This window comes from Haliotis rufescens, unplaced genomic scaffold (genome assembly GCF_023055435.1).
Source record: "Haliotis rufescens isolate VD_foot unplaced genomic scaffold, xgHalRufe1.0.p SCAF_39, whole genome shotgun sequence".
NCBI classification, from domain to species: Eukaryota; Metazoa; Mollusca; class Gastropoda; order Lepetellida; family Haliotidae; genus Haliotis; species Haliotis rufescens.
In genome coordinates, this window is record NW_025964101.1 from 4,064,176 (window position 1) to 4,091,622 (window position 27,447).

The 27,447-nt window shown below is 39.1% G+C and overlaps 2 protein-coding genes across 2 annotated transcripts; both read right to left on the bottom strand.

The window, feature by feature from the left end:
• Positions 1–844: 844 nt before the first annotated feature.
• Positions 845–16,360, bottom strand: LOC124149172 (cilia- and flagella-associated protein 58-like). Its single transcript, XM_046520578.2, has 17 exons — positions 16,233–16,360; positions 15,924–16,010; positions 14,434–14,649; positions 12,902–13,050; positions 12,014–12,170; positions 10,916–11,110; positions 9,979–10,116; positions 8,744–8,903; positions 6,902–6,984; positions 6,120–6,311; positions 5,115–5,276; positions 4,135–4,422; positions 3,457–3,680; positions 3,162–3,273; positions 2,761–2,985; positions 2,334–2,467; positions 845–1,566 (listed from the first exon to the last, which is right to left on the bottom strand). Exons 1-17 carry the CDS (start codon positions 16,239–16,241, stop codon positions 1,449–1,451), a joined length of 2,649 nt encoding a protein of 882 aa, XP_046376534.1. The 5' UTR covers positions 16,242–16,360; the 3' UTR covers positions 845–1,448.
• A 7,863-nt stretch (positions 16,361–24,223) lies between these two features.
• Positions 24,224–26,493, bottom strand: LOC124149145 (brain-specific homeobox protein homolog). The gene is made up of 3 exons (XM_046520524.2): positions 25,870–26,493; positions 25,166–25,286; positions 24,224–24,838 (listed from the first exon to the last, which is right to left on the bottom strand). The coding sequence occupies exons 1-3, from the start codon at positions 26,279–26,281 to the stop codon at positions 24,631–24,633; spliced, it is 741 nt and encodes a 246-aa protein (XP_046376480.1). The 5' UTR covers positions 26,282–26,493; the 3' UTR covers positions 24,224–24,630.
• Between the last annotated feature and the right edge of the window lie 954 nt (positions 26,494–27,447).

Consider the following 27,447-nt stretch of genomic DNA (forward strand, 5'->3'; position numbering starts at 1 on the left):
TGATGTGTGTGTCTGTGAGTGTGTGTCTGTGTGTCTGTCTGTGTGTGTGTGTGTCTGTCTGTCTGTGTTTGTGTGTGTGTGTGTCTGTCTGTGTGTGTGTCTGTCTTTGTCTGTGTGTGTGTGTGTGTGTCTGTGTGTGTCTGTGTCTGTGTCTGTGTGTTTAGTAAGTTAATCAACTAAACCCTACTCAGTTTCATGTACTTTGTGCGAACCGTTGCCTGTGATTACAGCAGTGTGTTGTCAAGCAAGAAATATTGCCGTTGGTGTGATATAAGCTGGGGTATGTTTCTGTGACTTGACCAGGCAGCCGGTCATGTATTCGTCACTGATCTGAGTTTTGGTAACAGTTCTGTATGATCATATTTCATGACCACCACCATGATCTGTTCTTATTTCTATTGCATGTTGAGTTTACGCCAGCTTCTTCCTAAAGAATTGTCAGTGGCACAATACCAAGCATCCTTGATGCCATTTTGTTTGGGCTGTCATGTGACCATGACCAAGGGTGTGTGTTTTCATGACCGAAGGACACATAGTCACATGACTGCAAAGCAAAAACACTAAACCACGTTATGGCCACTTTATTGGTCAAACCCACGAGAACGACCACCAGAGCTCTTGTTGGTCACAGCTTTTTCTGGAACCAGGCCTTTGTTAAATGCCTTGTTTAAGATAGCGACTACACCACATGTTAGCTGTATGAGTTGAAGGAGGAATGTAGTGTATGCAGACCTGTGAAGTATAGACAATTCTTCATGTTCTTTGTTGTTATGAATGAGGGTCCAATAAACAATGCCAAATCTATTGATCAAATGAATTCAAATAAAAAACCAGGAAGCCAGTGTTGTATTTGTTGTTTTTATGTAGTGTATATATCAAAACAATCACAGTATTGAAGACACGAGGTCAACAGAACAACATACAGGTACAACTAAAACAGCTTGCGTGTACGTAGCTTGCCAAAATATCTTTGCAATTCAGTATATGTACTTTAATGCTCCAGTGAACTCTGCCTGGACGGAATGTGAGAATAAATAAAACCTAAGGTAAGCACAGATCACAAAGCTGATTTTGACATTACTCTGCAATTTACATATATGTACAATCTGTTCAAATGTTCACTTCACATCTGTAATGTTTGATGCTAAAATATAACACCTTCTCTTCCTAACATAAAATAACCAAACAGAAAGGAGGCAGTTAAAAACTGAAGCTGTGTAATAATGCTGGTTTAAATGAACAAACAAAATTTGAATGTTTGGAACAAAATATTTCCAGAATGATAAAATCATTAAGCTTTTCTTCAGATGGGGGTTGAAAATAGTGAAGCCAAACAAATCTACCCACATGACAAAATGGAAGGAATAATTGATATTGGGCTAATACTGAGTTACGAAAACAGGAAGAGAAGTTGAACAGCAAGGTATCACAGTTGGTTCCACAGTCCATTATGCTGCAGTCTTGGGAGCTTTGAGATTGAAGCCGCCGCCTGTGAATCGTGGTGCCTCTGTTCTCTGTGCTTGAATGATGGGTGCTCCAGCATGGGCTAATGCTCGATCCCGCTCCCTGCAAATAACACCAACAATGGGGAGTCTGGTTGCTAAGGACATTCATTATAGCATGAAGTTGGATATTCATGTTCATATTTCAATTTCCTTCTTCACTTCGATCATTTAACAACCATGTGAAGATCTGGGTTAGAATTGGTCTTCAGCAACCCATGCTTGTTGTAAGAAGAGACTGACGAGATCAGGTGCCAGACTCGCTGACTTGATGCATGTCATCATACCCCAATTGTGTAGATCATTGCTCATGATGTCAATCACTGGATTGTCTGGGTCCAGACTTGATTATTTGCAGACTGCCTTTATATTGCTGAGTGTGGTGTTAAACAACAGACAATATCTTTCACTCAATTGAGTTGAGTGTCATACCAGTATAGTCTGGACCAGACAATCCAGTGATGGATATTGTGAGAAACAATTGATGCCAGGGTATGATGACACAATCGACCAAGTCCCCGGATCTGACCACCCAATCCACTTGGTCACCTCTTCAGACCAGCACAGCTTGCTAGGGACCAGTTCTAACCTGGATATACCTCAGGGGAGTGATTAAAGATGGATTTTATGCCACTTTGTACAGTATTATCAATCAGGGAGAATCTAGGATTCAAACCCGTGACCATAGGTTCCTGGTGTGCCCAAGGGAAGGAACCCTGCTCAGCAAATTGTGGCACCTTTGATGACTGGGCCACTAATGGCCACCAACAGAGATGACAATAACTTTGCATGTAACAGAAGTCTTGCTGTAGTACGGATATCATGGCCTACCTGACTTGCTGTTCCTTCTTTTTCTGCATGAAGTATTTCTTCTTGACTTCCTGCAGTTCCCGCGCGATCCTCTCTATCTCGTACTTGTACTCATTCACTTGAGACTCGTACATGTTCAGTTCAGATGCCATGGCCTGGAGTGGAGAGAAATATAGGTAAGAATCAACTTTTGAAAAAAGGTCATGAATATGACATGTATAAAACAGAGGTTTGATATGAACAAATAAACTTTATCAGTATATTAGCTTTTACATACTGAACAAAAAAAGTCATCATGAATAGTTTTGGGGATATTTTTATGAAATTGTGTGCTCAGTCTTCACAACAAAACAATTTTCCCAAATATATGCTAATGTAATACTAATAAACAATTAATATTCCCTCAAAAGTCATGCCTATGACAGAGAACATTGTGACAAGGTTTTACCTTCATTTGTTTTGTCTTGTCCTTGAGCGTGCCCTGGTATATCTGGAGCTGCTCGGCCACCTCGGGTCCGGGCTGGCGTGCCAGAATGTGTTTGAGCTCGAGGTACAGCTTCTCCTTCTCCTGGATCAGAAGCTCCTTCTCGACAACCTCCTCCGTCTTGGAGATCAGTCGCTTCTGCAGTGTGTGGATCTTCTGGATCATCTCGTATGTGCTGGGGTCGGAGCCCTTTGAATGGAAGAGAAACATATTGTCATCTTAACATACCTTAATTAATTCAAAGACTATGAAGGCTAAAGAAAGAGATGTCTTGTTTTTTCTCATAGAATATGATTGTTAAGTCACACTGCAGTATTGAAGGCTTTCCAAGCCTGTGGTCATGTGATCAAGTTCAGCTGCTGTACCTCCAACTTCCTCCAGCGATGGATGTTCATGGGGTTCTCCAGCTCCTCCTCCAAGGCCTTGCAGCGCGTCCTCTCTCGCAGCAGCTCCCTCTGGATGTGGTACACCTCACGCCTACAACCCACACCAACATCAGTCAAGTAACCAGGAAGTGAACGTTGTTCTTCATTAATAATTCACAGCAGGCTTAACACTGACAATTTTCAACACAAAAGATCCAAGTATTTTTTCCGAGAAATAAATAAACTCGCCTTTATTTCAAAATGTCCATAAAATATTGCAATTATAACCACCCACCTGAGATCTTCAACATTTGCAACACTCTTCTGAAGGATTGTCTTTTCTCGGCGGAGTTTCTTGATCTCCAGTTTGAGGACACGGATGTCCTCGAGGCGCTGGTTGTACTGGATTTCACCCTTGTTGAGGACAGATTGCTGGATCTTGATCTTCTCGTACAGAAGCGCCAACTCGTCATTACGTCGCACCAGCTGTGTGCCCAGGATGTCTCTCTCGCTGATCACCTGTACACAAGGCAGATTGGGGGTCAAATGTCAGCTCATATTTCCATTAATTTCCATGACATTTCCATCCATCTCCAGTTCATTTACACCCATCTCATATCATTTACATCCATTTCCAGTTCATTTACATCCATCTCATATCATTTACATCTATCTCATATCATTTACATCCATTTCCAGTTCATTTACATCTATCTCATATCATTTACATCCATCTCATATCATTTACATCCATCTCATATCATTTACATCCATCGCCAGTTCATTTACATCCATCTCCAGTTTATTTACATCCATCTCCAGTTCATATACATCTATCTCATATTATTTACATCCATCTCATATCAGTTACATCCATTTCCAGTTCATTTACATCTATCTCATATCATTTACACCCATCTCATATAATTTACATCCATCTCATATCATTTACATCCATCTCATCATCACCCACCTGATCCAACTCCTTCTTCTGTCGGACTCTCTCAGCATCAGCCTCAGCAATGATCTTCAGCAGCTTCCTCTCCTCTGCCTCCTGGTTCTTGATGTATGCCTCGCTCTCGGCAGCGGCCTGCTTCATCTTCTGCAGCTCCGCCTTCAGCGTCTCCTTCTCCTTCTCCACCCGCTGGTGCTCCAGATGCTCCTTGACCAGTGCCGCCTCCTTGGCCTGGATCTCCTCCTTTAGCTGGTCAATCTGGTGGTTCATGATCTTCAGCTTGCGCTTCATCTCCGTGATCTCATCCTGTGTGGGAATAGAGAGAGTGTAGGAGCTAACATAGAATGGTAAGTAAACAATTACTCCTTTACCTTGCATGAATGTACTGATACTCATGAGACCATACCGAGGAGTTGGAATATCCAGAGTCACAACACAACACATCATGATACACCAACATTATCTATTTTAGTCTTACACCTTATTCTGTTATTCTTATTTCTGTTGGATTAAACGGCTCCATTTGATATGCATGCAGTACAAAATGGAGTAGATTCTCTGTTGTATTGCTCTTACCAGCATACAGCAAACCACCTGAATGTGTTCAGATCAATGTTCAGAACAGAATGAAATTCCAGGGGTCTAAGTCACAGTCAAACATAAAAAATATATGTCTGTTTGAGTCTTAAGGTTAACAAATATTGTATTAAGGGGTTTCATAGATTCTAATACCCTAACCAAGGACCCAAAGGACCCATACAGGATCCCCCTAAAACCCAAAGGACCCATACAGGATGCCCCTCAATTCCTTCAACTGCTGATACTTTTGTACGACAGTACTGTCACAATCCTACAAGTCATATTGCTCCAAAGTCTGAACATCAAGATTTCCAACTGAATTGGTTTTGTAGCAGCACATGACTTCTGACCAGATACTGACATCACACCACTAGCTCTATCCTGATACAGCCCCAGTGTGGTCTATTCCTGCAGCCTACCTGTGACTCTATGAGGTTCTTGCTGTAGAGGTTCCTGTCACTGCGGACAGCCTCGTACAGGTTCTGCTGCTGCTTCAGCTTGGTCTCTGCCTCTGCAATCTTCTTCTTGTAGTCAAAGATCTGCATCTCCCGAACTTTGACATCCTCCATGTGTTGGAGAACCTACACAAGACAAAACATACATGACTCACAAGGCAACAGGAACTGGATTTTCTCACAGGCACTTGAACAAATGAGGCATAGTAATTGTCCTGTGAACTTTCGATTCTATTAATTCTTAATGTTTGAAGTCATGATTTGGTTGGTTGGTTTGTTGTTTTACGCTGCACTCAGCAATATTCCAGCTATATGACGGCGGTCTGTAAATAATCGAGCCTGAACCAGACAATCCAGTGATTAATATCATGAGCATCGATCCACGCAATTGGGATACGATGTCATGCATCAACCAAGTCATCGAGCCTGACCGCTCGATCCCGTTAGTCGCCTCTTACGACAAGCATAGTCGCCTTTTACGGCAAGCATGGGTTGCTGGAGACCTATTCTACCCCGGATCTTCACGGGTCTTGAAGTCATGATATAATACTTACTGCTATCTGTGTCAGGATCCTCCCTCACCCTGCCTTCCTGCTACCAAATCTCCCCATCCCAATACATATGCCTTTGCCTCATTACCATCTCTACCGATTTCCCTGACTACTCTCTCAACTCTACCACTTCCCCTGACTACCTCCCATCTCTACCGACTAACACATCTCTACCGATTTCCCTGACTACTCTCTCAACTCTACCACTTCCCCTGACTACCTCCCATCTCTACCGACTAACGCATCTCTACCGATTTCTCTAACTACCTCTGATCTCTACAAATTTCTCTAACTACCTCTCATCTCTATCAACTTCTCTGACTAACTCTACCGATTTCTCTGACTGTCATCTCTTCCGATTTCTCTGACTACCTCTCAACACTACTGACCTCTCTACTCCACCCGACTACCAGCTCACCTTCTGTGTGAGATCGGAGGCCTCATTGATGTATCTGTCCCTCTCCTTCTCCAGCTGGTAGATGATCTTCCTCTGCTTCTGGGCCTCCTCCTTGTAGTTCTGGATCTCCTGCTCCAGGTTCTTCTTGCTCTGCTCATGGAGCTTCACCAGGTGGAGCTGCTTCTGGGTGGCGCTGGCTGCCTTCAGCAGGTTCTACACACAGACAACACTCAGTTAACATCCATGTTTGTTTGTTTGTTTGTTTGTTGTTTAACGCCGCACTCAGCAATATTCCAGGTTTGGGATACGTTGACATGCATCATCCAAGTCAGCAAGCCAGACCACCCAATCCCGTTAGTCGCCTCTTACGGCAAGCACAGGTGGCTGAAGACCTATTCTAACCCGGATCTTCACAGGTCTAACATCTTTGTACCACGCATCGCCTGGACAACCCAGTTACACAAAGTGATCTCAGCGCTACAGCATAGCTTACAAACATGGCAGAAAGTTTCTGATATTCTTTATTCTAGCTGTATCAGTTCCACTTTATTTCAGGTTTGGACTAGTACAAGCTGAGCTTACAAAACCAAACAGAATTCGAATGGAATCAGGTTTAGTGGCCAAAGTCACAAACTTCTAATGTTACTCCAATACAATCTGTAGTCTCTACAACACACACTCCTGACCAGCATCGCCAAGTGGTTGTTTTGAGATAGGGGCTCTGTTAAGGTTGTTGTTAGATGTCTATCTGCTGGTATAACCACTGCTCTATGTACATCCTTTCTACAATGTGTAAGTCGCACCTTGTTCAGGATGTCTCTTTCTCTGACCAGGTCGTCGATTCCCTTCTTGTCAGCCTCTCCCTGCTTCTTGGCAGCCTCCAGTTCTGATACATTTCAATCAATAAGTTGTCAAGTACAGCTAAGCAGCTAACAATACATTAAAGCTGGATTGCTACTAAAGAGAACAATTCTATGTAATTTCAAAGATTATTTTACAAAAGAAGTATGATTTTGTCTGTATGCACAAAACCACTGAAGACAATTGCTTCATAAGCTTATCTGTAATTTGTGAGTGAGTGAGTGAGTATGGTTTTACGCAGCTTTTAGCAATATTCCAGCAATATTATGGTGGAGGACACCAGAAAAGGGGTTCACACATTGTGCCCATGTGGGGAATCGAACCCAGGTCTTCAGCGTGATGAGCGAACGCTTTAACCACTATGCTACCCCACCGCCCCTTGTGCCATCTAACATTGTCTTAACAAGAAAAAGGGGCACAGGCAGCCTAGTCATCTAATGTGCCGCAATTAGCTGTGCAGAGTTGCTTCCCTTGGGCACCCTAAACAACAACCCACTGGTAGTGAGTTCAAATCCTAGTTGCACCTTGATTATGTTCCTAGATTTGTTACCCGTGCTGGTGGGTTTCACCGAAGTGGTAAACGTCTAAGACCTGCAACACTTCGGGCTTTCCTCCCACATCAAGCTGACATGCAGTGATATAACTGGAATACTGTCCAAAGCAGTGTAAACCCAACTCACTCACTTAACAAGAAAAGAGACACTTTCTTTCATCTTCAAATTGTCAAACCATTAAGGATTAAAATCAACTTCAGGGAAAATGATTTTCTTTTTCTGGCATTCGCCTACATAATGATCAAATATTGACGAGACATTTCTCCTAAATATGCTGTACATGGTGCAGATTGCTTTTAACAAGTTCCTGATAGGCTCAACTGATAAATATCTACATCTTTATAATATTTGGGAAAAAAATTATCTGATGACAACAAAAGTATGACAGATAATCATAACATAAGTATTTTCCAGCTATCGGCCTATCACAAATTATGAATTAGACATAACAAAACAGAAATTCTGCAGATCTGAGTACCTGTTACTTTTCCTTTCATCGACCGATCGGTAAATATCATGTGCACATTCAACATGATCAAGTCAGAAATAAATACCTTTGTTACCATCAGTGTCACAGGGGATATCTAAATCCTGTTCCATTTGAATGCCCCACGTGAATAACTGTTCACCTTGTAATTTTCTACAAAGTGTGTTTACAGTACACTGATGCTAGGGTCTCCCATGGCAACATAATGCATCACATCATTAAAAATGCAATACCTGTCATCACAGTGACATTTGACACTGTCCTACCAGACAACATACTTCAAATATGTCATGTATCAAATATTTAACTGTTAAATCTATTATTTGTTTGGAACAGTTCAAAATTTTGTTTGGAAATACTGTTTTCGATGTATGATGACTAAATGATTTCTTTGTTTGTTGTTTAACGCCACATTCAGCAATATTCCAACTGTGGTCTATAAATAATTCAGTCTGGACCAGACAATCCAGTGATTGACATCATCAGCATCGATCTACACAATTGGGAAACGATGACATGCATTGACCAAGTCAGCAAGCCTGACCACCGATCCCATTAGTCGCCTCTTACGACAAGCACTGGCTGCCCCAAAGCAATTCTTTTTTCATTAAAACGACTGACGTAAAAATAGGGAGCTACACATTCTTTGTATTTTTTAAAATTTCAACTGACCCAAGCTAATCAGTTTGCAAAAATCTTCCAACCATAAAATACAAAAAGAGTGTCCTAGGTGTGTAGCATACCTCTCTCCAGACCAATGACCTGACCCTTGAGCGTCTCCCGCTGTTGTTCTACTTCGCCCTTCTGGTCCTCAGCTTGGCGTAGCTTCCTCTGGATTACCTCCCTTGCCTTACCAAGCCGCTGTGTCTCACCCTTCAAGCCAGTGACCTCGTCTTCTTTTTGCTGCAAGATACAATGGAGTTATGAACATAATGCTCCAGTGTTATGTTTGTTTGTTTAACGACTCAGCAATATTCCTGCTGTTTGATGGCAACCTCTAAAAAAATGTGTCTGGACCAGACACACCAGTGACTGATGTCATGAGCAACATTCCATGATGTCATGGTACAATGACACACACTCCGGCAACCAATGTTGTTGTAGGAAGAGACTAAATGGAAATGGTGGTCACACTGGGTGACTTGGTTAATGCATGTCATCGTATTTAAATCGCATGTCGCACTTGATTTTCTGATTTAGACATTATCATTTACAGAATGCTGTCATGTAGCTGGAATACTGTTCAGTGCTTACAAACAAACAAACAAACAAACAATGATGACACACAATCAACCAAATCACTAAGCCTGACCAACTGATCCATCTAGTCACCTTGTAGGACAAGACCTAACCCGGAATCCCCAAAGGGTTATAGTGTTCTGATTTTATTACTATTGAAATGATTCTTGTGTGCTAGTGTTCTGAGGACATTTTAAATATTCTTATATATTTTTAAGTTTCTTATTCCACATACAGCTTTTGAACAGTTCCCTCAAATGCTGATGATTGATGACATAACTGTCAATTCATTTGTACAAACATTATTTCCAAAGGACAAACAACCCGTAACCAAATACTTTGTTATTTTACATGTATGATTTAAACATATCATTGGTGAGAGGCAAAGGTTTTTTGTTTTTGTTGTTGTTTTTTTTTTTTGGGGGGGGGGGTATTTTATTTTTTTTATTTTTTTAATGTTTTTTTTATTCCCATCATTTCAAATACAAATTATACATGGAATATATTACATTAAGATCAGCATGGTATATATTCAAATCGCCTTGTTGTACATTCAGTAGTTTGTTTCTCTGGTACATCTGGTAGATCTATATATAAGGTTTCTATACAGAATAACAGACAAATTGTAATATTTAAAATCATACGAGAGGCAAAGGTTGATAAACATTGACATATCTTTTGGGAATATTAAAATATTATTAAAAAGGCAAACAAGAAGTGGACATGTGGATAATCATACCTTGAGGTCCGTGACCTTGGACTGGTTCTCTGCCGCGAGCTGGTCAGCTGCAACCACCTGGTTTTCATAGTCAGTGGTCAGCTTGGTGAAACGAGCATGCATCACCTCTGAGTCCTTCAGTGAACGCTCATTGAATACCTGCAAGGCAACCACATGTTGGTGTCAAACTAACACTTGAACAAATAGGATCCTATTTTAGGAACACTTTGTTTATTTTCATTTGATTTATGATTCATAACTACCTGATGTACACATATATATTCTTATTTGATGTTCTCATTATATTTTCATATATTTTTTTGTTCTGCGAAGAAAACACATAAATCCTTAACCCTCTGTTTTACAATCAGTTACTAACCACGATCTCACTCTGATTTACAATCAGATAATAACCACAATCTCACTCTGATTTACAATCAGTTACTAACCACAATCTCACTCTGATTTACAATCAGTTACTAACCACAATCTCCTTCTGATTTACAATCAGTTACTAACCACAATCTCACTCTGATTTACAATCTGTTGCTAACCACGATCTCACTCTGATTTACAATCTGTTGCTAACCACAATCACCCTCTGATTTACAATCTGTTGCTAACCACGATCTCCCTCTGATTTACAATCTGTTGCTAACCACGATCTCCCTCTGATTTACAATCTGTTGCTAACCACGATCTCACTCTGATTTACAATCTGTTGCTAACCACAATCTCCCTCTGATTTACAATCTGTTGCTAACCACGATCTCCCTCTGATTTACAATCTGTTGCTAACCACAATCTCCCTCTGATTTACAATCTGTTGCTAACCACGATCTCCCTCTGATTTACAATCTGTTGCTCACCACGATCTCCCTCTGATTTACAATCTGTTGCTCACCACGATCTCCCTCTGATTTACAATCTGTTGCTAACCACGATCTCCAAGACTTACCCTCTGCTCCTTCAGCTGCATCTCCAGTTTGCTGATGTCTTGCTTGAACCTCTCTATCTGTCCTGCCATGCCCTTGATCTCAGAGGCCTTTCCATCAAGGTCGGCCTTTGTCTGCTTCAGCTCTCGCTCTAGCTTGTCCTTCTTGCGAGCCTCGCGTTGGGCCTCGTTGTTGCGAACCTGTATGTCTTGAGAGATCTGGAAGCAGACATCAACACCGTGGGGAAGGATATTTCCAGGAATTAATGTTTGTTTGTTCATTGTTTAATGCCACTCAGCCATATCCCAGCTATATGACGGCTATCTTTACATAATCAAGTCTGGACCAGACAATCCAGTGATTGATATCATGAGCATCAATCCACGCAATTGGGATACAATAACATGCATAAACCAAGTCAGCGAGCCTAAACACCCGATCCAATTAGTCGCCTCTTACGACAAGCATGGGTTGCTGAAGACCTATTTTACCCCGGCTATGATAACCAGTAGTAGGTACGTGTAAGTCAAATGATCTGCAATAGGTTTAGGATTAGATCAGTATCATTTTTATATTGATAATATGAATGAGGATAATTATAATTCAAATGGAATTTATCATCCAAAACTGGCTCCCGCAGGAGATATCGCTTGGATTAGATCAAGCAATATCTACACTGTAGATATCGCTGCAATGAAATTACATCACAATGCTTTGCAGACCATTGTGACGTCACTGGCTACCATGACGTCACAATCAAATGACATCACTAATGCCTCTGCTACTGAAGCTGTTAGCAGTACTTTTTACACTGAAGACACTGCTAATTACTGTCTACAAATTGAAAAAGTTGGAAGAATGATGTTGGATGATAAATAAAATCTCACCCTCGTGTCTTTTGATATCAAATATATCAACACTCGTTGATAAAAGTGGCAAAAATCCTCGGAAAGCCTCGGAATTTTTCCACTTTTATCAATATATTTGATATCAAAAGACACTTGGGTGAGATTCCCTATACATGTATCTGCATCATCAAATATGATCCATATATTTGAATATATATATATATATCCATATTTATTGTAATAATTTAAACAACAATGATAATAATCCAGTACCTCCTGTATTTTCTCCTCTGCGTTGGCTCGCTCCTGCTCCAAAGTGCCCTGCTGGTTGGTGGATTCTGCGAGCTGTTCGCGGAGCTTCGTGATCTCCTGGAGCTGCTCATCACGCTCCTTTGTCAGCTCCTCCTTGATCTTCAGCAGCTCATTCACACTGGAAAAATACATCCATAAATGTAACCTGCGCTGTGAGATAGTGAGTTGCTAGGATTTGACACAGTGGCAGGTGTCACTGTGTAACTGATATTTTGTGACAGACTACCAAGTCTGATGTAGGTCAGAGCAGACAAACCTGGAGGTTGATGGAGTGAGCACCGATAGTTAATCAGGGTATTATGACCCAGTCACTCACCCAGGTCACAGCTGAGAAGAAATCTTCCCAGATGGTGAGTGAGTATTGTTTCATGCAACATTGAGCTGAATCTTTGGGGCCTAGAAGGCTTTATAGTGTACATTAGTTGGATTATAAAACCATCATCATTTTGGAAAGACTTTTTCATAAACGTGAGGGCAGGGGGCATATTTTTGTATATTCGTGTTTCACATAATAAAATACTCACATGAAATATTTGTGTTTCACATAAAAGCCCTTGAACAGATAGCAGGGAGTAGAAAAAGTGCACTCTTAAAAAATCCAATAAGGCCACAATAAATAAATTATAAAACTTTTTAAAAAACATAAGGCATTTATTTATTTTTAATATCTCTTATATACATGTATTATGATATGATAAGTATTCCAGGTCATCTGGGTATGATGACACACAATCAGCCAAGTCGCCTCGCCACCTGATGCAGCATTAACGTGTCTTGGACAAGCTTACTGGGGACCAATTCTAACCTGGAATCCCCTGGTGGATATTGTATATGTGTATAAATGCTGACCTGTGTTCTTGTCCCATGGTGAGACCAGCTCCCTGTTCCACCAGTTTGCTCAAATTTGAGATCTCCATCTTCAGAGACTGGATTGTCTCCCTTGCTCGGGTCTCTTTCTCGTGAGCTGCATCGACCATTTTCCATGCCTTTTCAATTTCCTGCATTTCAGAAAACAACATAGATAACAATGATAGAATGCCTTTTTTGCCTAATACATGTCATCAATGGATAGGTTATGAAATTTAACACTCATCCCTGGGGAGTTGTCAGCGAAAGTTGGGGGCAGGGGGGAGGAGGATGGGGGGTCACAAACATTTATCACAAGTCAACTATTGGGGTAAGCCATGAAAAAATGGCACAGTTTTTTTATCAAATAAAAAAGTTACAAATTTGAATGTTTTAGTGACTTGTCATTTATCATAGGGAGGGGTTGGTCATGAAAATTGTTACATGTATGGGTGGGTAGGGGAGAATGGGGAGGGGTGGCTGTCAGCAGTCAGCAAAGTATACTAGTCATGAGACCTATATCAAACCCTCATTAATAAATGACCAGTCCCTCAAAATAGAGCAGATATTTTTACATCAGATAAAAGGCCTTTAACAGATTTGGGCTAGAAAAAGATTCAAAAAGGTGTCATTTATTTTGTGTACATTAATAGATGAAGGTGAGGGGAGTGTTCATATGAAGCACGGAGGTTTGGTAGGACTTCATCATTAGGTGAATTTCATCAAGTAAACAAGAATAAACGTAGTGATTTTCTACAACTGTAGATACTTGTACTTGGAGATAGTTAAAATGATGTAAGGCAGAATATTTTGTTGTGGAGGGAGGGCATGAAATCAAATAATTTATTTATCATGGCCTAGCATGAACAATTTCAATGAAATGATGGTTTAATAGGATAACTGGGAACACAGGTGTTCCATCCGAACAAAGCACTGAATGATTAATGTTGTTTCCAGTGGTGTTGGCAGTATTCAAACATAAGGCTGTCCTGAGGTTCTTCAGGGTCTTTCTATGGAATTTGAAGCTACAGAGCCCTTAAATCTTTTGTTTAGCATTAGGGTCATGACAAGCACCCCTTGAGGTTCTTACTTTATTTCCAACACTGGGCATGGTCTTCATCATGTTAAAATTGAGTGAAACTACCGTATTCGACGTAATAAGCGCCCTGCTCTAATAAGCGCCCACAGCGATATTTGCTGATATATTGGCTAGTGAACAATCCCAGTTATCACCCTTTCCGATTGATCAATGTACACAATACTTATTTATTCGCGTATAATACGCACTCGTGTGTTATATGAACCCTTAATTTTAGGCAATTAAATTCTGGAAAAATATATCTCTCTTGTATAAACATTTTAGGCGGTCAGCATAAACCACGGAATTTATCTTTCAACTCTGGTTTTTTTCGACAAAATAATATTCTAATAAGAGCCCCCTATTTCTAATTTTGAGAGCGCCTTAGGCGCTTATTACGTTGAATACGGTATTTCAAAAGTTACCAGGTATACAAAAAGTTGAAAATGACACTTACCTTTTTGAGTGAGGCAATGGTAGCTTGATCTTCTTGTGAGAGTTTCAGAGCTGTGGAAACCTTCGCTGAGTTGGCCACAATTTCTGCATTGAGTTCTCGACATTTTTGCATGAGACGTTTCTCACTTTCATGGGATTTCTTCAGCGCTTTGTGTAGCTTTTCATATTCTGTTCGGAATTTTTCCAAACTTCTATCCCCCATGAGCTCTCCGAGGACCTAATTAAAAAATAATGATGAATTTATTTATCATCCCAAACTGGCTCCGACAGGAGATATCACTTGGGCAAGATCAAGCAATATCTCCCAGGATATATCACTGCAAAAAAATTGCACCACAATGCTTTGCAAACCATCACTGGGGTAAACCGGGGGTATTGTTGCCCTCCAGGGCCATTTTGTTCTGTTGTAATTATATTCAAACCTTCCCTTTGCAGCAATGTCTGATATGTTTCGTCATGTCTTGGTATGAGAGTAAAATCTTTCATTGGTTGACCCAATGACTTTCATGTGTTCCTATTCCTTTTATTTTAATAGTATATGTATTATATATAAAATAAAAAGACATGGTTATTTGACCATCCAAGTGTTAACAGAATTAAATGTTCCAAGGGAAAGAAATAATTTTAGTGTCTTGGGATTGTTATGAGACATGTAATCAGAAATACTGCTATGGGGTTCAATGAGTGAGTGAGTATGGTTTTACACTGCCTTTAGCAATATTCCAGCAATATCACGGCGGGGGACACCAGAAATGGGCTTCACACGTTGTACCCATGTGGGGAATCGAACCTGGGTCTTCAGAGTGACAAGCAAATGCTTTATCCACTAGGCTACCCCACCGCCCCCTTAGGGGTTCGAAAATCCATAACATGAGAATACTTTTGACACTCAAGACACTGGTTATTACTGTTTACAAACTAAAAAACCCGTAGAAGAATGATTTTTGATGACAATTAGAATCTTACCTTTGTGTCCTTTGATATCAAATATAACAACATGTAACGATAAAAGTTCAGACCTTTTATCAATGAGTGTTGTTGTATTTTCTTTTAAATGCTTGTGGATAATGGATGATAAATGCTTGTGTGTGTGTGTGTGTGTGTGTGTGTGTGTGTGTGTGTGTGTGTGTGTGTGTGTGTGTGTGTGTGTGTGTGTGTGTGTGTGTGTGTACAATTTGGCAAACTTGCAATAATTTCCAGTTTACTCATTAATGATTCTTTGCCAGAAACTAATAATGCACACCGACTGATGGTACATTACCACTTCATTATAAATATAGTGATGAATTAGGTCTATGTGGCCTACACATTATGTCAATGTCATGATACTGAATAATATTTTGCCCTATCTTATAGATGGATATTATATGATAAAGATTTAGTTTTTGGCTAGATAATATTTCAAGTAAACCATTAACGTCTCTTTTTAGTTATTATCTAGTTGACCAGGACTAAAGCAATCATCTCATCAAGCTCAAGCATAACACTCACATCCTGGAAGTCCTTTTCCAGTGCTTCAAAAGCACTGTCATCGATGGATGATTTTCCACCCTCTTTCGAAGTTGATTCCTTCTTCTCCTGTAACAATAAACAACAATTTCCTGAAATGATGGGCACAAAAACAGTTGAAATTGATACACACAGAGGTACACACCAAGCAGGTGTCTCAAGACATAAACGAGAAGTAGAAAATGTCAGTGTCGCTGATCTGATTGTTTGGTTTAGAAGTTTTAAAATGCAAGGCGTTTGGCGTACTGAAACAATAACTAAATTCATGAATTTTTTCTTTTGGTGATTTACCTCCGACATTGTCCTTGAAAAACCTCAAAAATCACACAATAAACATTTAAAAACGCTAGGCGACTGCAAGTGGAGCTTTTCTCACTTCAACCTATTTACAATATGGAGTCACCGTTGCTACTAGTAACCAACCGGAAAGATTCGCTGATTACCTCCCTTGAGAAGGTATGAAGACCGCTAAAAATGTGGTTAACCTGTTAATGTATTGCCATTTAACGTATCATAAAAAGATGTCAGAATCTAGAAAGATGTAAGGTGTCTAACTTGAAAGAGAGCTTTACCATAGTTACCAATAAATATGAATGTTAATTTCGATTATTTTTCGAAAATAACTGAAGCATTAGTAAAATATGACACCATAACTGAAATAATAAGCTACTGCAATTTTCAATCAATTTTCTTTTAAACATGTACTGAATCAGAAATTCCCAATGGTATATCAATGTCTTCCTTTGCATTTCCAAAGAATTTAGACGCATAGACCTTATGTGCATATGTAAGGATATATGAGATTAAAAACCACGTTCACAGCATTCTGATCCCATGAACATTTAAAAAAATACATATTAAGATTAATTTGGCTAGACTCGTTTCTAAACATGAACTGTGTTATTTAACGGGTTGAAGTATGAATCCCCATCAAATGTTATTCACATATGGCCATCTTCCCGGGGTAAGGGAGTTAACTGACTGTAAAAGTCCAGTTTTTATAGTCAGTTAACTCCCTTGCCCTGGGAAGCTCCATGTGGCCGGTATAAAATAAGTACGGGTTTAGAAAAACAACAACTCTGAAGCTGAAAAAATGTTAGACTCTAGTTATCAGACTGTTTGGTCTTATGAGTGAATATTTACCCAGACGGTGCCACATCCTTCAAAGAAATACTGTCAAGGTGGGTTTCTCAATCGCAAATATTGATAGTATCATACTGTACATAGCCCGCATCCCCTTATCCCCTTAATCTTTAAATACAAATCCTCTTTTTTCGGACTTTAAACACTTAGATTTCGGGGCGACGATCATGCATATATTTGCCTTTATTGATATTGCCCTTTTGATCCCATGTAATGGCCGCTTTTTTAGACTTTTAAAAAAAATGAATGTCTGCCTTAAAATAAAAGCCTCTATAAATATTATTACTAACTGCTACTTGATATCCTGCTTTGACCACAACCCACATCACCCTTGCCGACTGCGTGTATTTCCTTATCCGAATTTTAAATTCTTACATGATCGTATGACAGTTTATGGTTTGTGTCTTTTTTTTTAGATTAACAATGGCACTTTTTTAATAAAAAAATAGCTTCCTAAAGAACGAAAATAATAATGTCTGTCTTGGGTGTCCAGCGTTCCGGACAAGGTATACACACATGACTGTCAGTTCATCTCTTGCGCTGTATGTGGATATCTACATTTCCCTTGCTGACCTATTAAAGTGCAATCAGCCGATTATTTACAGACCGCAGTCATATAGCTGGAATATTGCCGAATGCGGCGTAAACAATAAACAAAACAGTTTGAAGAGTGTTCCACAAATAACTGCTGTAATTAACACACCCACCAAGATGTCAAATGGTCAGTTCCTAACATTGATTTTGTGCGGCGTTATTTTAACTAGACGGAGTCCAGTTCATCCCATCTATCTACATGCACATATGTCGCGAGTCCTTCCTTTTCACGTGCTCTTCACTAATCCTCCAGCAACATCGACCTTGCGTATTAATCCGTAAAAAACAGCATTTCCGACATAATCCTTTTCAGTTTAACCCTTAAACTTCCACAAGTGCAATCGGGCGTTGTTAGACTTCAAACTTCCCGCGTTCGGCGTGACTGTCTGTAGAGTGTCCGCCACCTCTCCAGACAGTCTGGCGTCTGAGGACCAATATTAGCAGATCGGACACACGGACACACCTCGGACACTGGGATGTTTGTAGGACAGATTGGGAGACACAAAGACCGTAGAGGGGGGCAGAGTTAAGCTCGTTTACACTGATTACATCTCAGGCAGAGAAAGCAAGTTATTGTTAAATCCTCTGTGTTTAAATTGATATTTATCAAAACCGTTAATATTCAAAACCTTATAAAAAGTACATCGTAAAAAAGAAATGTAATATGGAATCCGCTTTTTTGAAGCATGAGATTCATGTGAAAAAACATATTCTTATCTTACTTTGGGCTATACGGTAGCCTAGGGGTTATAGCGTTTCCTCTTCACAGCGAAGACCTGTGTTTGAATCCCAACGTAGGTAAAATGTGTGAATCCAATGTATGGTATCCCCAGTCGTGATTTGGCTCAAACGGCACATAGTTTCGTTGGCTAAAAAGCATAACGCTATTTTACAATTCACCCTACATTTGTTGCATATTTTAAAATGTAAATCCCATGTGTAAATGTAGTATTTAGCATATCATTGACTTTTATGTTGTATCTAACATAAAATGTAATTGAAACTTGAAAATTAAGTTTCAAGACACGTTTATTAAATGAACATAAGTAGTTCCACAGCTGTGGGATACCAAGTATTAACGTACTACTGTCCTGCTCGTATTATCAGACGTTTCTACAAGATAATCTGTAGTCGAAGAAGCCTAATCCGGTACACGTGCATGTCCCCAATCTTAATCCATTTCCCATCTTTGATCTGTAAGTGCAATCATCAGCGTCCAGACTACGATAATCTGCAACGGTGACTGCATGTTTGAAAACCCGTACATCTTCCTATAATCCCACAGCAACACGTTTTACCCTGTAACTGCAATCAGCTGTCATCAGACACCTTAGCGTCACGCTAGCATGTGTGCCTTATCTTTTACTAGACGGAGCCCAGTTCATCCTATGTATGCGCTAATCTCTACCCTCCCATTCTAAACCCATACACCTCACAAATCCTCTAGCAACACTGACTTTTTATTAATCCGTATTAAGGACACCAGTTGCATCTTTCTGTAATCCTGTTCAGTTCATCCCTTAAACTTCCACAAGTGCAATCGGGCGTTGTTAGACTTCAAACTTCCCGCGTTCGGCGTGACTGTCTGTGGACTGTCCGCCACCTCTCCAGACAGTCTGGCGTCTGAGAACCAATATTAGCAGATCGGACACACGGACACACCTCGGACACTGGGATGTTTTAAGTACAGATTGCAAGTTCGCGGAGAACGTAAAGCTATGTAAAGCTAATCTTGTTACACCAATCTAACTAACACAAAGCCCAAAATGTGTTTTGGTGATTTTCTTTAAACGATAATTTAATTTTATACATCATTGGACACAAGAAAGAGTTTATTTTACAATTAATTTGCTAATGTTCTTCTTTAGTATTTATCATATAAAACACGTGTTTGTAACAATTGAAAATAAACTTGCTGTCGAATATACATGGGGTAAATTTCGTGATTGATTTTCTTTTGATCGTTTCATTAGATTACTCAAATATATCAGTCATGAAAACATCTTGTTATATTTTACAGATGGTGAGATTCACTAGTGTACAGTAGCACATGTGTAAGGAACTTCACACAATAATCACACGACAAGGATTGTTATCCATGTTTCAGCTTTATCTTATATATTGTCAGAAAGCCTTTTGACCCCAGATGTCTTTTATTTCGTTTCGTTCGTTAGTTTAACTTTTCTTATGCTCGATTTCATTTCCTTCGCCATACTCAAATGTCCATATATACCAAAACAGCCAGGAGTGTTGACCATGTGCACGACCAACATAAAATATAGACTTTTGCGTTTAAACGAGCCTGGCGTTCTATATCCATTACGAGAGCACCTAGTCGCCAGCACACAAAGTCAACGACCCAACCCACTCAGTCGCCGTAGCTTCCACAAAATGGAAGTCCGACAACTTGTAGTTCAGGCATTTTGACTTTAAATTTGTATATTAAAACATAATCGGGGTTTGTTTGTTTGTGGAAACAATATTCTAAATACAGCACGGCGGATAGACATGACTTTGTTTTGGAGTGAGGAGTGCATGAAAAGGAGACTTTCACTCTTATCCACACCCGTTGCCTTTAATTTGATTTGTAGAAATATATCTTAATTCGACATTCTTACAACTGAACAGAATGAAAACAGCGTTTTTCCTGTTAAAATTGAGAATGGTAACAACACGATGATCCGCTCACCTCGTTCATGTACACCTGATTATCTATTAACCATAATCTAAATCGTCCTGTTTTTTAAGTGCAATCAGCTGTTTCAAACTTCAAACTTCCCGAGTTCGGCGTGACTGTCTGTGGACTGTCCGCCACCTCTCCAGATAGTCTGGCGTCTGAGGACCAATATTAGCAGATCGGACACACGGACACACCTCGGACACTGGGATGATTGTAGGACAGATTGGGAGACACAAAGACCGTAGAGGGGGGCAGAGTTAAGCTCGTTAACACTGATTGCATCTCAGGCCGAGAAAGCTGGTGATGTACAATTATTAAGTTATTGTACAACCTCTGAAAGATGTATAATTGTTGATAACATTTCTTGGAGGTTGACGGATGATAAAGTAGACAGGAAACATTATGGATAACAACGTTTTTTATATTGTAATGGCGACGTTTCGGTATAGATCCCTATATTGGCCTCAAGTCAAACTGGCAGTCCGTTTTGCCTTCTTTGTTGAAATACAAGCCCCTTTTAAACATTGTGATTGTTTCTTGTTTTAGCCTACAAAAAGGAAAGGGTATGTCCAAAAGTCAACACTTGGTTCCCTCTTAATAAACTGCCGGGCAAAAGAAAGAATGCACTTGAAATTTGTATTCGACAAAAAAATTACAACCGTTACTGGGCCAGAATTAAACTGTAAATACATCAGGAAGAGAATATATTCATGTCAACTTCTTTATTATGAGGAACTAACAAGGAAAGCCAACAGATGATTGGCGCTGATAGGTGATTAGCAATAGACAATGGGAGCCCATTTGCCCTTTGCTATGTCCATTCTTTCACCCATCAGTGCTAATTACCCCCGGCCTCATGTGTGCTCAGTGTCCATTACCTATTACTTATCTATGATAACTTAAGTACTGGCTTCCATACCTTCAGCGCTAATTACTGTAAAGTGTTGGCTTCCAATGTTTATTGCTGATCACCTATCAGCGCCAATCATCTGTTGGGTTTCCTTGTTATTTTCCACCTTTTGTTATCTTATTAATTTTGTTGTCCTCACATGTACATAATATATATGCTCTCTGCCTCATTGCATTCATTCACCTGATGAGGGAGTAAGCATTTACTCCGAAACGTGTTCCTCATAATATAGAAGTTGACATCCATATATTCTCTTCCTTATGTGTATCACTTCTAAATGCCTTTCAAAGACCTATACATACATCACCATCGAATAATCATTTCTCGTATGTTTCATTTTTAACCACCATCAAATATAGATGTATACTTTGTCCGGCAGTTTAGCTGATCTTAATAACTGCCAGTATCTGTAATAGTTAAATGCTTATTTTACAATGTCCGATAAGAGCTCCTCAGAATTGAATATTTTTTTTATACTTTTGACACATTGTAACTCCTTTGTCCTTGTGATATTCACACACATTGTGTCTTACAGGTTTCTAAATATCAATAAATATCGTGTTAATAAAATGTCTTTTGTGAAATTACGTTACCAGCGTGTGGTTGAGGGTAGTATCAGAAATGTGATAATATCCTTTCCATGACAGTTAGAAGTATTCGTACATTCTCCAAATGTATACAATGATACAAAAAGAAAATTCAAAATTTGACTTGGAAACCAAGGCCCCGTTTTTAAAGCCTCAAGCACCACACTACATGCTACTACACGATAATCTGTATTAGAACAACCCTTGCATGCACAGTTAAACACTGGATAATCCTCTTCAGATCCGTGGTCCTACCCTATACGTGCAGTCAGCTGTCCCTTTAATCCTCATCTTAAATTATTTATATTTTTTTTCAAAGTGCAATCAGGCGTTGTTAGGCTTCAAACTTCCCGCGTTCGGCGTGACTGTGTCTGTAGACTGTCCGCCACCTCTCCAGACAGTCTGGCGTCTGAGGACCAATATTTGCAGATCGGACACACGGACACACCTCGCACACTGGGATGTTTGTAGGACAGATTGGGAGAGATATCAACTTAATCTCACCAACACCATGCATTATAACGGTAAAGTCTAGAAAATCCTAAACCAGTTTAAACCAAATAGAAACACGTGGAAATCGATTATCTTTGTAAAATGTGCCATAGAGTATATACTTATTATGCCCCCTTTCCATGTTCATAATTTATTTTCGGTCGATACAGAATGCAACCTTGTTAATCCGGACAGAGTAGTTGGAAAAACCTATGAAGAATCAGTGTTTGTATAAGAAGTAACGGATTCTTAGATAAATTCATTGACAAATCACGAATTTATGTTCTCTCAAATCTCCCCTAATCTACTTGCTATCATTGTGTTTACTTATAAATGAATGAACACAGTAATCGGAAACACATAAACCATGGGCGAATAATATTAATATGAAACGATGAAACACATTTTAGTTCATAAGGCCTTATATTGGTTTACGAAACCGACTGACAAAAAAAACTGAAATTAGAAAAACAAAAATCCCTTTTGACAATTTCGATTTTGGCTGACTCAGGTTTCGTGTGAAATGAAGAACACACGAGATTTTAACACCGGTGTTCGAATAATATGCATTAAAAACTTTATTCTAACAAAACATCCAATAAATTATCTTTTGGTATGTTGCCATGTTAAAACGTTTTGTTCTTTTCATTCACTAGTAGCAGTACTAACCTGAAAATTCGACCACATTAATTGAATTTTAGGTCAAATGATTTGTAAACCATACAACGGGCTAGCGTTTACAAAACATCAATAAATTTACCTACAGCTAGAAGTTGTACACCAGCCCTTGGGGTCACGATCAATAAGCGCTGTTCTTAGAGACGTCTTAATGAAAATGTTAGTGCGTAGAATATAACGACATTAAAACCCAATATCACGACTGGGGACACACACACACACATGCACCTAGTCTACCCAGCCATTGATAAATGAAGTATACATTGATGGGTAACATCAACATTTTCTTTCAAATTTTAATACAATTATTCTACACTTGAGTCGAAAGAACGCCCCTCTTATTCCACCGATGCAATAATATTTTCAAGAATTTACAAACAGCTCAGTTTGCTAGATCATGGAACCGTTTGGCCTCTGGTTACAAAGAAATGTCGAAATAAAGGTCAATTCTTACAAAATAACACGTAGTATATATGGATAATACTACACTCATTCTCGTTAGATTCAATTTTTACGAAACGAGTGGACTTTTTGTGGTATTTGACCGAGCGAAATTATTATTAAAAGCTGCAGAACACTCTCCTTAGCATAAGTAATCTCTGTCGATTGTACGATTCCGACTATATCCCGAGCATGTGTTTATGAATCACTATAAAATAGTGATGATAACGGGTGTACGCATTCTTCCTCACCGGTGGCATCCGTCACAAACACATGCAAGGGCAAGTCAATTGTTCACCTGAAAAACTCCCGGGAACACATGGTGATAGTCAAAATAGGAAATTGCAACGGACAAATCTTTTGATGAAATTATTGTTCCTGAACATTCGATGACAGGGAATCGAAACATTTTCGACACTTTGTATTCAGAAGAAAAGATAAATCAAACATCAAGCTCAAAAAGCATTTGGTACGAGGACATTGAAAGAAACGCACATACGTTTTCATCTGAAAACAAGCCTAATGATAAAGAGTTGAATAATAACTAATTACCATGTATCGCATTGCGCATATCTCAGTGTTGAAAATAACTGCATATTTATATAAATACTATTTCTGTATGTTTGTACATTTTCAACAAGAAAAATACATTATACCGTTTATGCATTATGAGCTAATATAAAAACGCTTCCAAACATCAAAACTCGTACGCGCTACTTTATAAATTTGTAATAATAACACAGAATCTAGTTTTATGATCGAACGGGTTTGGTTTATTCCAAAACAATATTCAACAATAAATAATCAAATATACATAGAAAGCAGATATTCACAACAAACATTTTACCACTGTTGAAACAAAGCTTTCTCTCTCTCCTCTTTTATACCACAAATACCGGAATAACGAAAAAAATCAGGTTTACCCTTTCAATCTCGCTCCGTTTGTAAGGTAAGGTAATAAATGGCTCCCTTGCAAAGTTCCGCATATTTAGCTTTGACAATTGCACGTATTTTGCCTACGATTTGGCCAGCACGATCTATCAGTGCAAGGTTGTCATCAGTGACTGAGAGTTATGCACCTTGAGTGATTAAGAGTTATCTTCCATGGGCCCACAAGGGGGCGTTGCTCTTGAAAGCACGTATTAGGTAGATGTCCATAAGTATTCAAGATGTGCGGTGTGTTGGCGTTCTCTTGTGGTCTTCTTCTTCGCTCTCAGATTCAGAGTCGGATTCTTCGCCTTGGTAGATGTCTAGTGTGGCGAGTTTTGCTTGCTGTTGCTCAAAATTCTGCTTGCGCCATTTGATTCTTCGGTTTTGGAACCACACTTTGACTTGAGCTTCCGTCAAGTTGAGCGATGCGGCCAAGTAATATCTGAAAAACATAAATCATATCGTTATAGAATTGTCTTTTAGTTTGTATATGAATGTAAAATATATAAACAGAGAAGTTTTCATGTACTTGTATCAATAAATATGCATGCCAGTTATTTGAACTGAAAATAATAAAAAGAAATGCTACAAATTCTTTATTTTAATTTTAGTCTCTCAAAACTAAAATACACCATGAATTTAAGAATTTTAGAAAAGTGGAAAAACGAGAGCTTTGTTCAAACATCAAAGTCTAATATGAGGCATATAAATAAAAATATGAAGAAAAAAAATTGTTTCGCGAAGTAAAATACAAAATTATGATGCTTACCTCTCAGTGCCCACCATATACTGTTGCCGCTCAAACTCTTCCTCTAGCCTTTCCAGCTGTTCCGGAGTGAAGATTGTGCGGACACGCTTTCCCTTGCCTGAAGATTTCCTCTCTGTTTTGTCTGAAAATAAGAAACATATTTATACAGTAATTGTTCATAATTTCAATCATATTGCGATATCTTTCATTTTCGCATTTAGAATATGATGAATCAAGTAAATGGAAAATATTGTATTGGTGAAATGAATTGCCTGATGTAGCCAAAATGGAATACAAGTGTATATTTAATTAAATCAAACAGGCTCTGCTATCTTGTTAAAAGAAATAAATATTGCTTGCATTATTTTTGTGTGATACAGGATTAACACGGTTATTTTTTATAATACATAAATATTTTAAAGTAATTTTGCATTGCCATATTTCGTTGTATAATCCGAAAACAAATTCGTAATGTGCCTAAAATATTGAGATGGTAATTTAAAGCGCATTACCGTTATTAAACAATGATATCGAAATAATAAAAGGGTTAAATAAAAGTTCCTTCCGAATAAAAAAAATAGAAAACAATATATTTCAATTTTCGCTCGTTCACCATAGTTTTTTTAATGAATAAAATGAACACAAAATTCTACCTTCCTCGAGTTGATTTTCAGATTTCTTTTGACACCTTGATTTCCTCTACAATGATAAAATGTTCAACATACCTTTCTGGTTGGGGCTCTCCTTGTCATCGCTGAGGGTGGGGCTGTGTGCCTGACGGTGCCCGGGGTAGGGGTTGGAGGCCTGGAGACGCTGGTGTCGGCGGCTGGTGTACCCAGGCTCCGTGTACCTCTGTCTGGGGGTGGTGTCACATCCCGTGGGGTAAGGCTTGTTATCCAGTGCACGTTCCGGAGATTTCCCGTCCCCACTCAAAATAGCATCTATGGTGAACGCAGCAGACTTTGGGGAGCCCTTAAATGTCCCCTGGGGTCGACAGTACACTTGGCAGGTAGGTAGGGTCTGCATGAAGGCGGGGTGGAGCGACCAGTCTTCCTGCTTCTGCGCAGGGTACATTTGCATGTAGGGCCAAAGTAGATATGGTGACATACCATTCTCAGCGTAAGCTCCAGCCTGCATTTTCAAGTTTTGATTAAAATTAATTCCAAATTTTAGATCAAAAGGTCCAATTTGTTAATCGGAGAAAACAGCAAAGAAATGCCACGGCAGTAAATGTCCACGAAATAAATCCAAGAATCGAAGGAATCTTGTGATAAATTCGTTTCTTCAAATACAATTAACTTCAAGTGTGCAATGTTTTTAACTCCCAGGCAGGTCCTTCCTTGTAGAAAGCCAAGAGTGATATAAACAGCTAGCGTTCTGCGGTAGTTTATAAACCATAGGGGAGGCGGCACTTATTGTGAAGATCTGCAATAACATCCCCTCTGACCCGCAGTTCAATTGACCAATCAGAGCGCAGGGCCTAGCCTAAGACGTTCTACTGTCGCGATCCAATTGCAGCCAGCGCTGAGAGAAAACTGAGGGTGAAGAGTTATTGAAAGAACAACAAAAGAATGAGGAAATGAAACAAGTAAAGGACACAAAAGAAATCGCTAAAATCCCCGCATTGGCGTGAAGTAACGGCCAGCGCAGATCACCGTCTTACAAGAAAACATCCTATTACAGATAACCCTCAATCTCCTAGAAACACATCGAGCAATTAGCAACACCTAACTGTCGCCGTTTGCGGGTAAACAAGCCTTTCACGCGCAGCGCGGGGAATTCATGTAAAACATGTAAATATGTCTGAGACGGTATTAGAAGAAATGGACCACAATTGCAGTTAAAATGTTTATGGCGACCGATACGAATTATCTTATTTTGAATTGAGGAAAATATCCCATGGCTGTATGTTATATAATTCCAGAAATAATCATGAATACATTTTATGGAAGTTACACATATCTAACGTTTATATATAATATAATGTAAACTGCAACTCAGACTTGTACAAAATAATTATAAATAATAAGATAAGATAACTAAAACTTTCTTATCCCGTAGGATTTTTTCATGCAACAGTAGAATCTGAGTTAAAAAATCTACATACAAAATCTCAATCTACAGATTTAAAATGCACATTATTTCTTCTAATGCTTTAATTATCTAAAGCAGGAATATTTTCAACAATGTAAATAAAATTGAATATATACGTGTGTGAATCGACGCTTGTATAATCCTGACTTTTAAAATGTATCCATGCATGCACAACACAGGAATTTACTGTATAACTGTTTGTAAGTGTA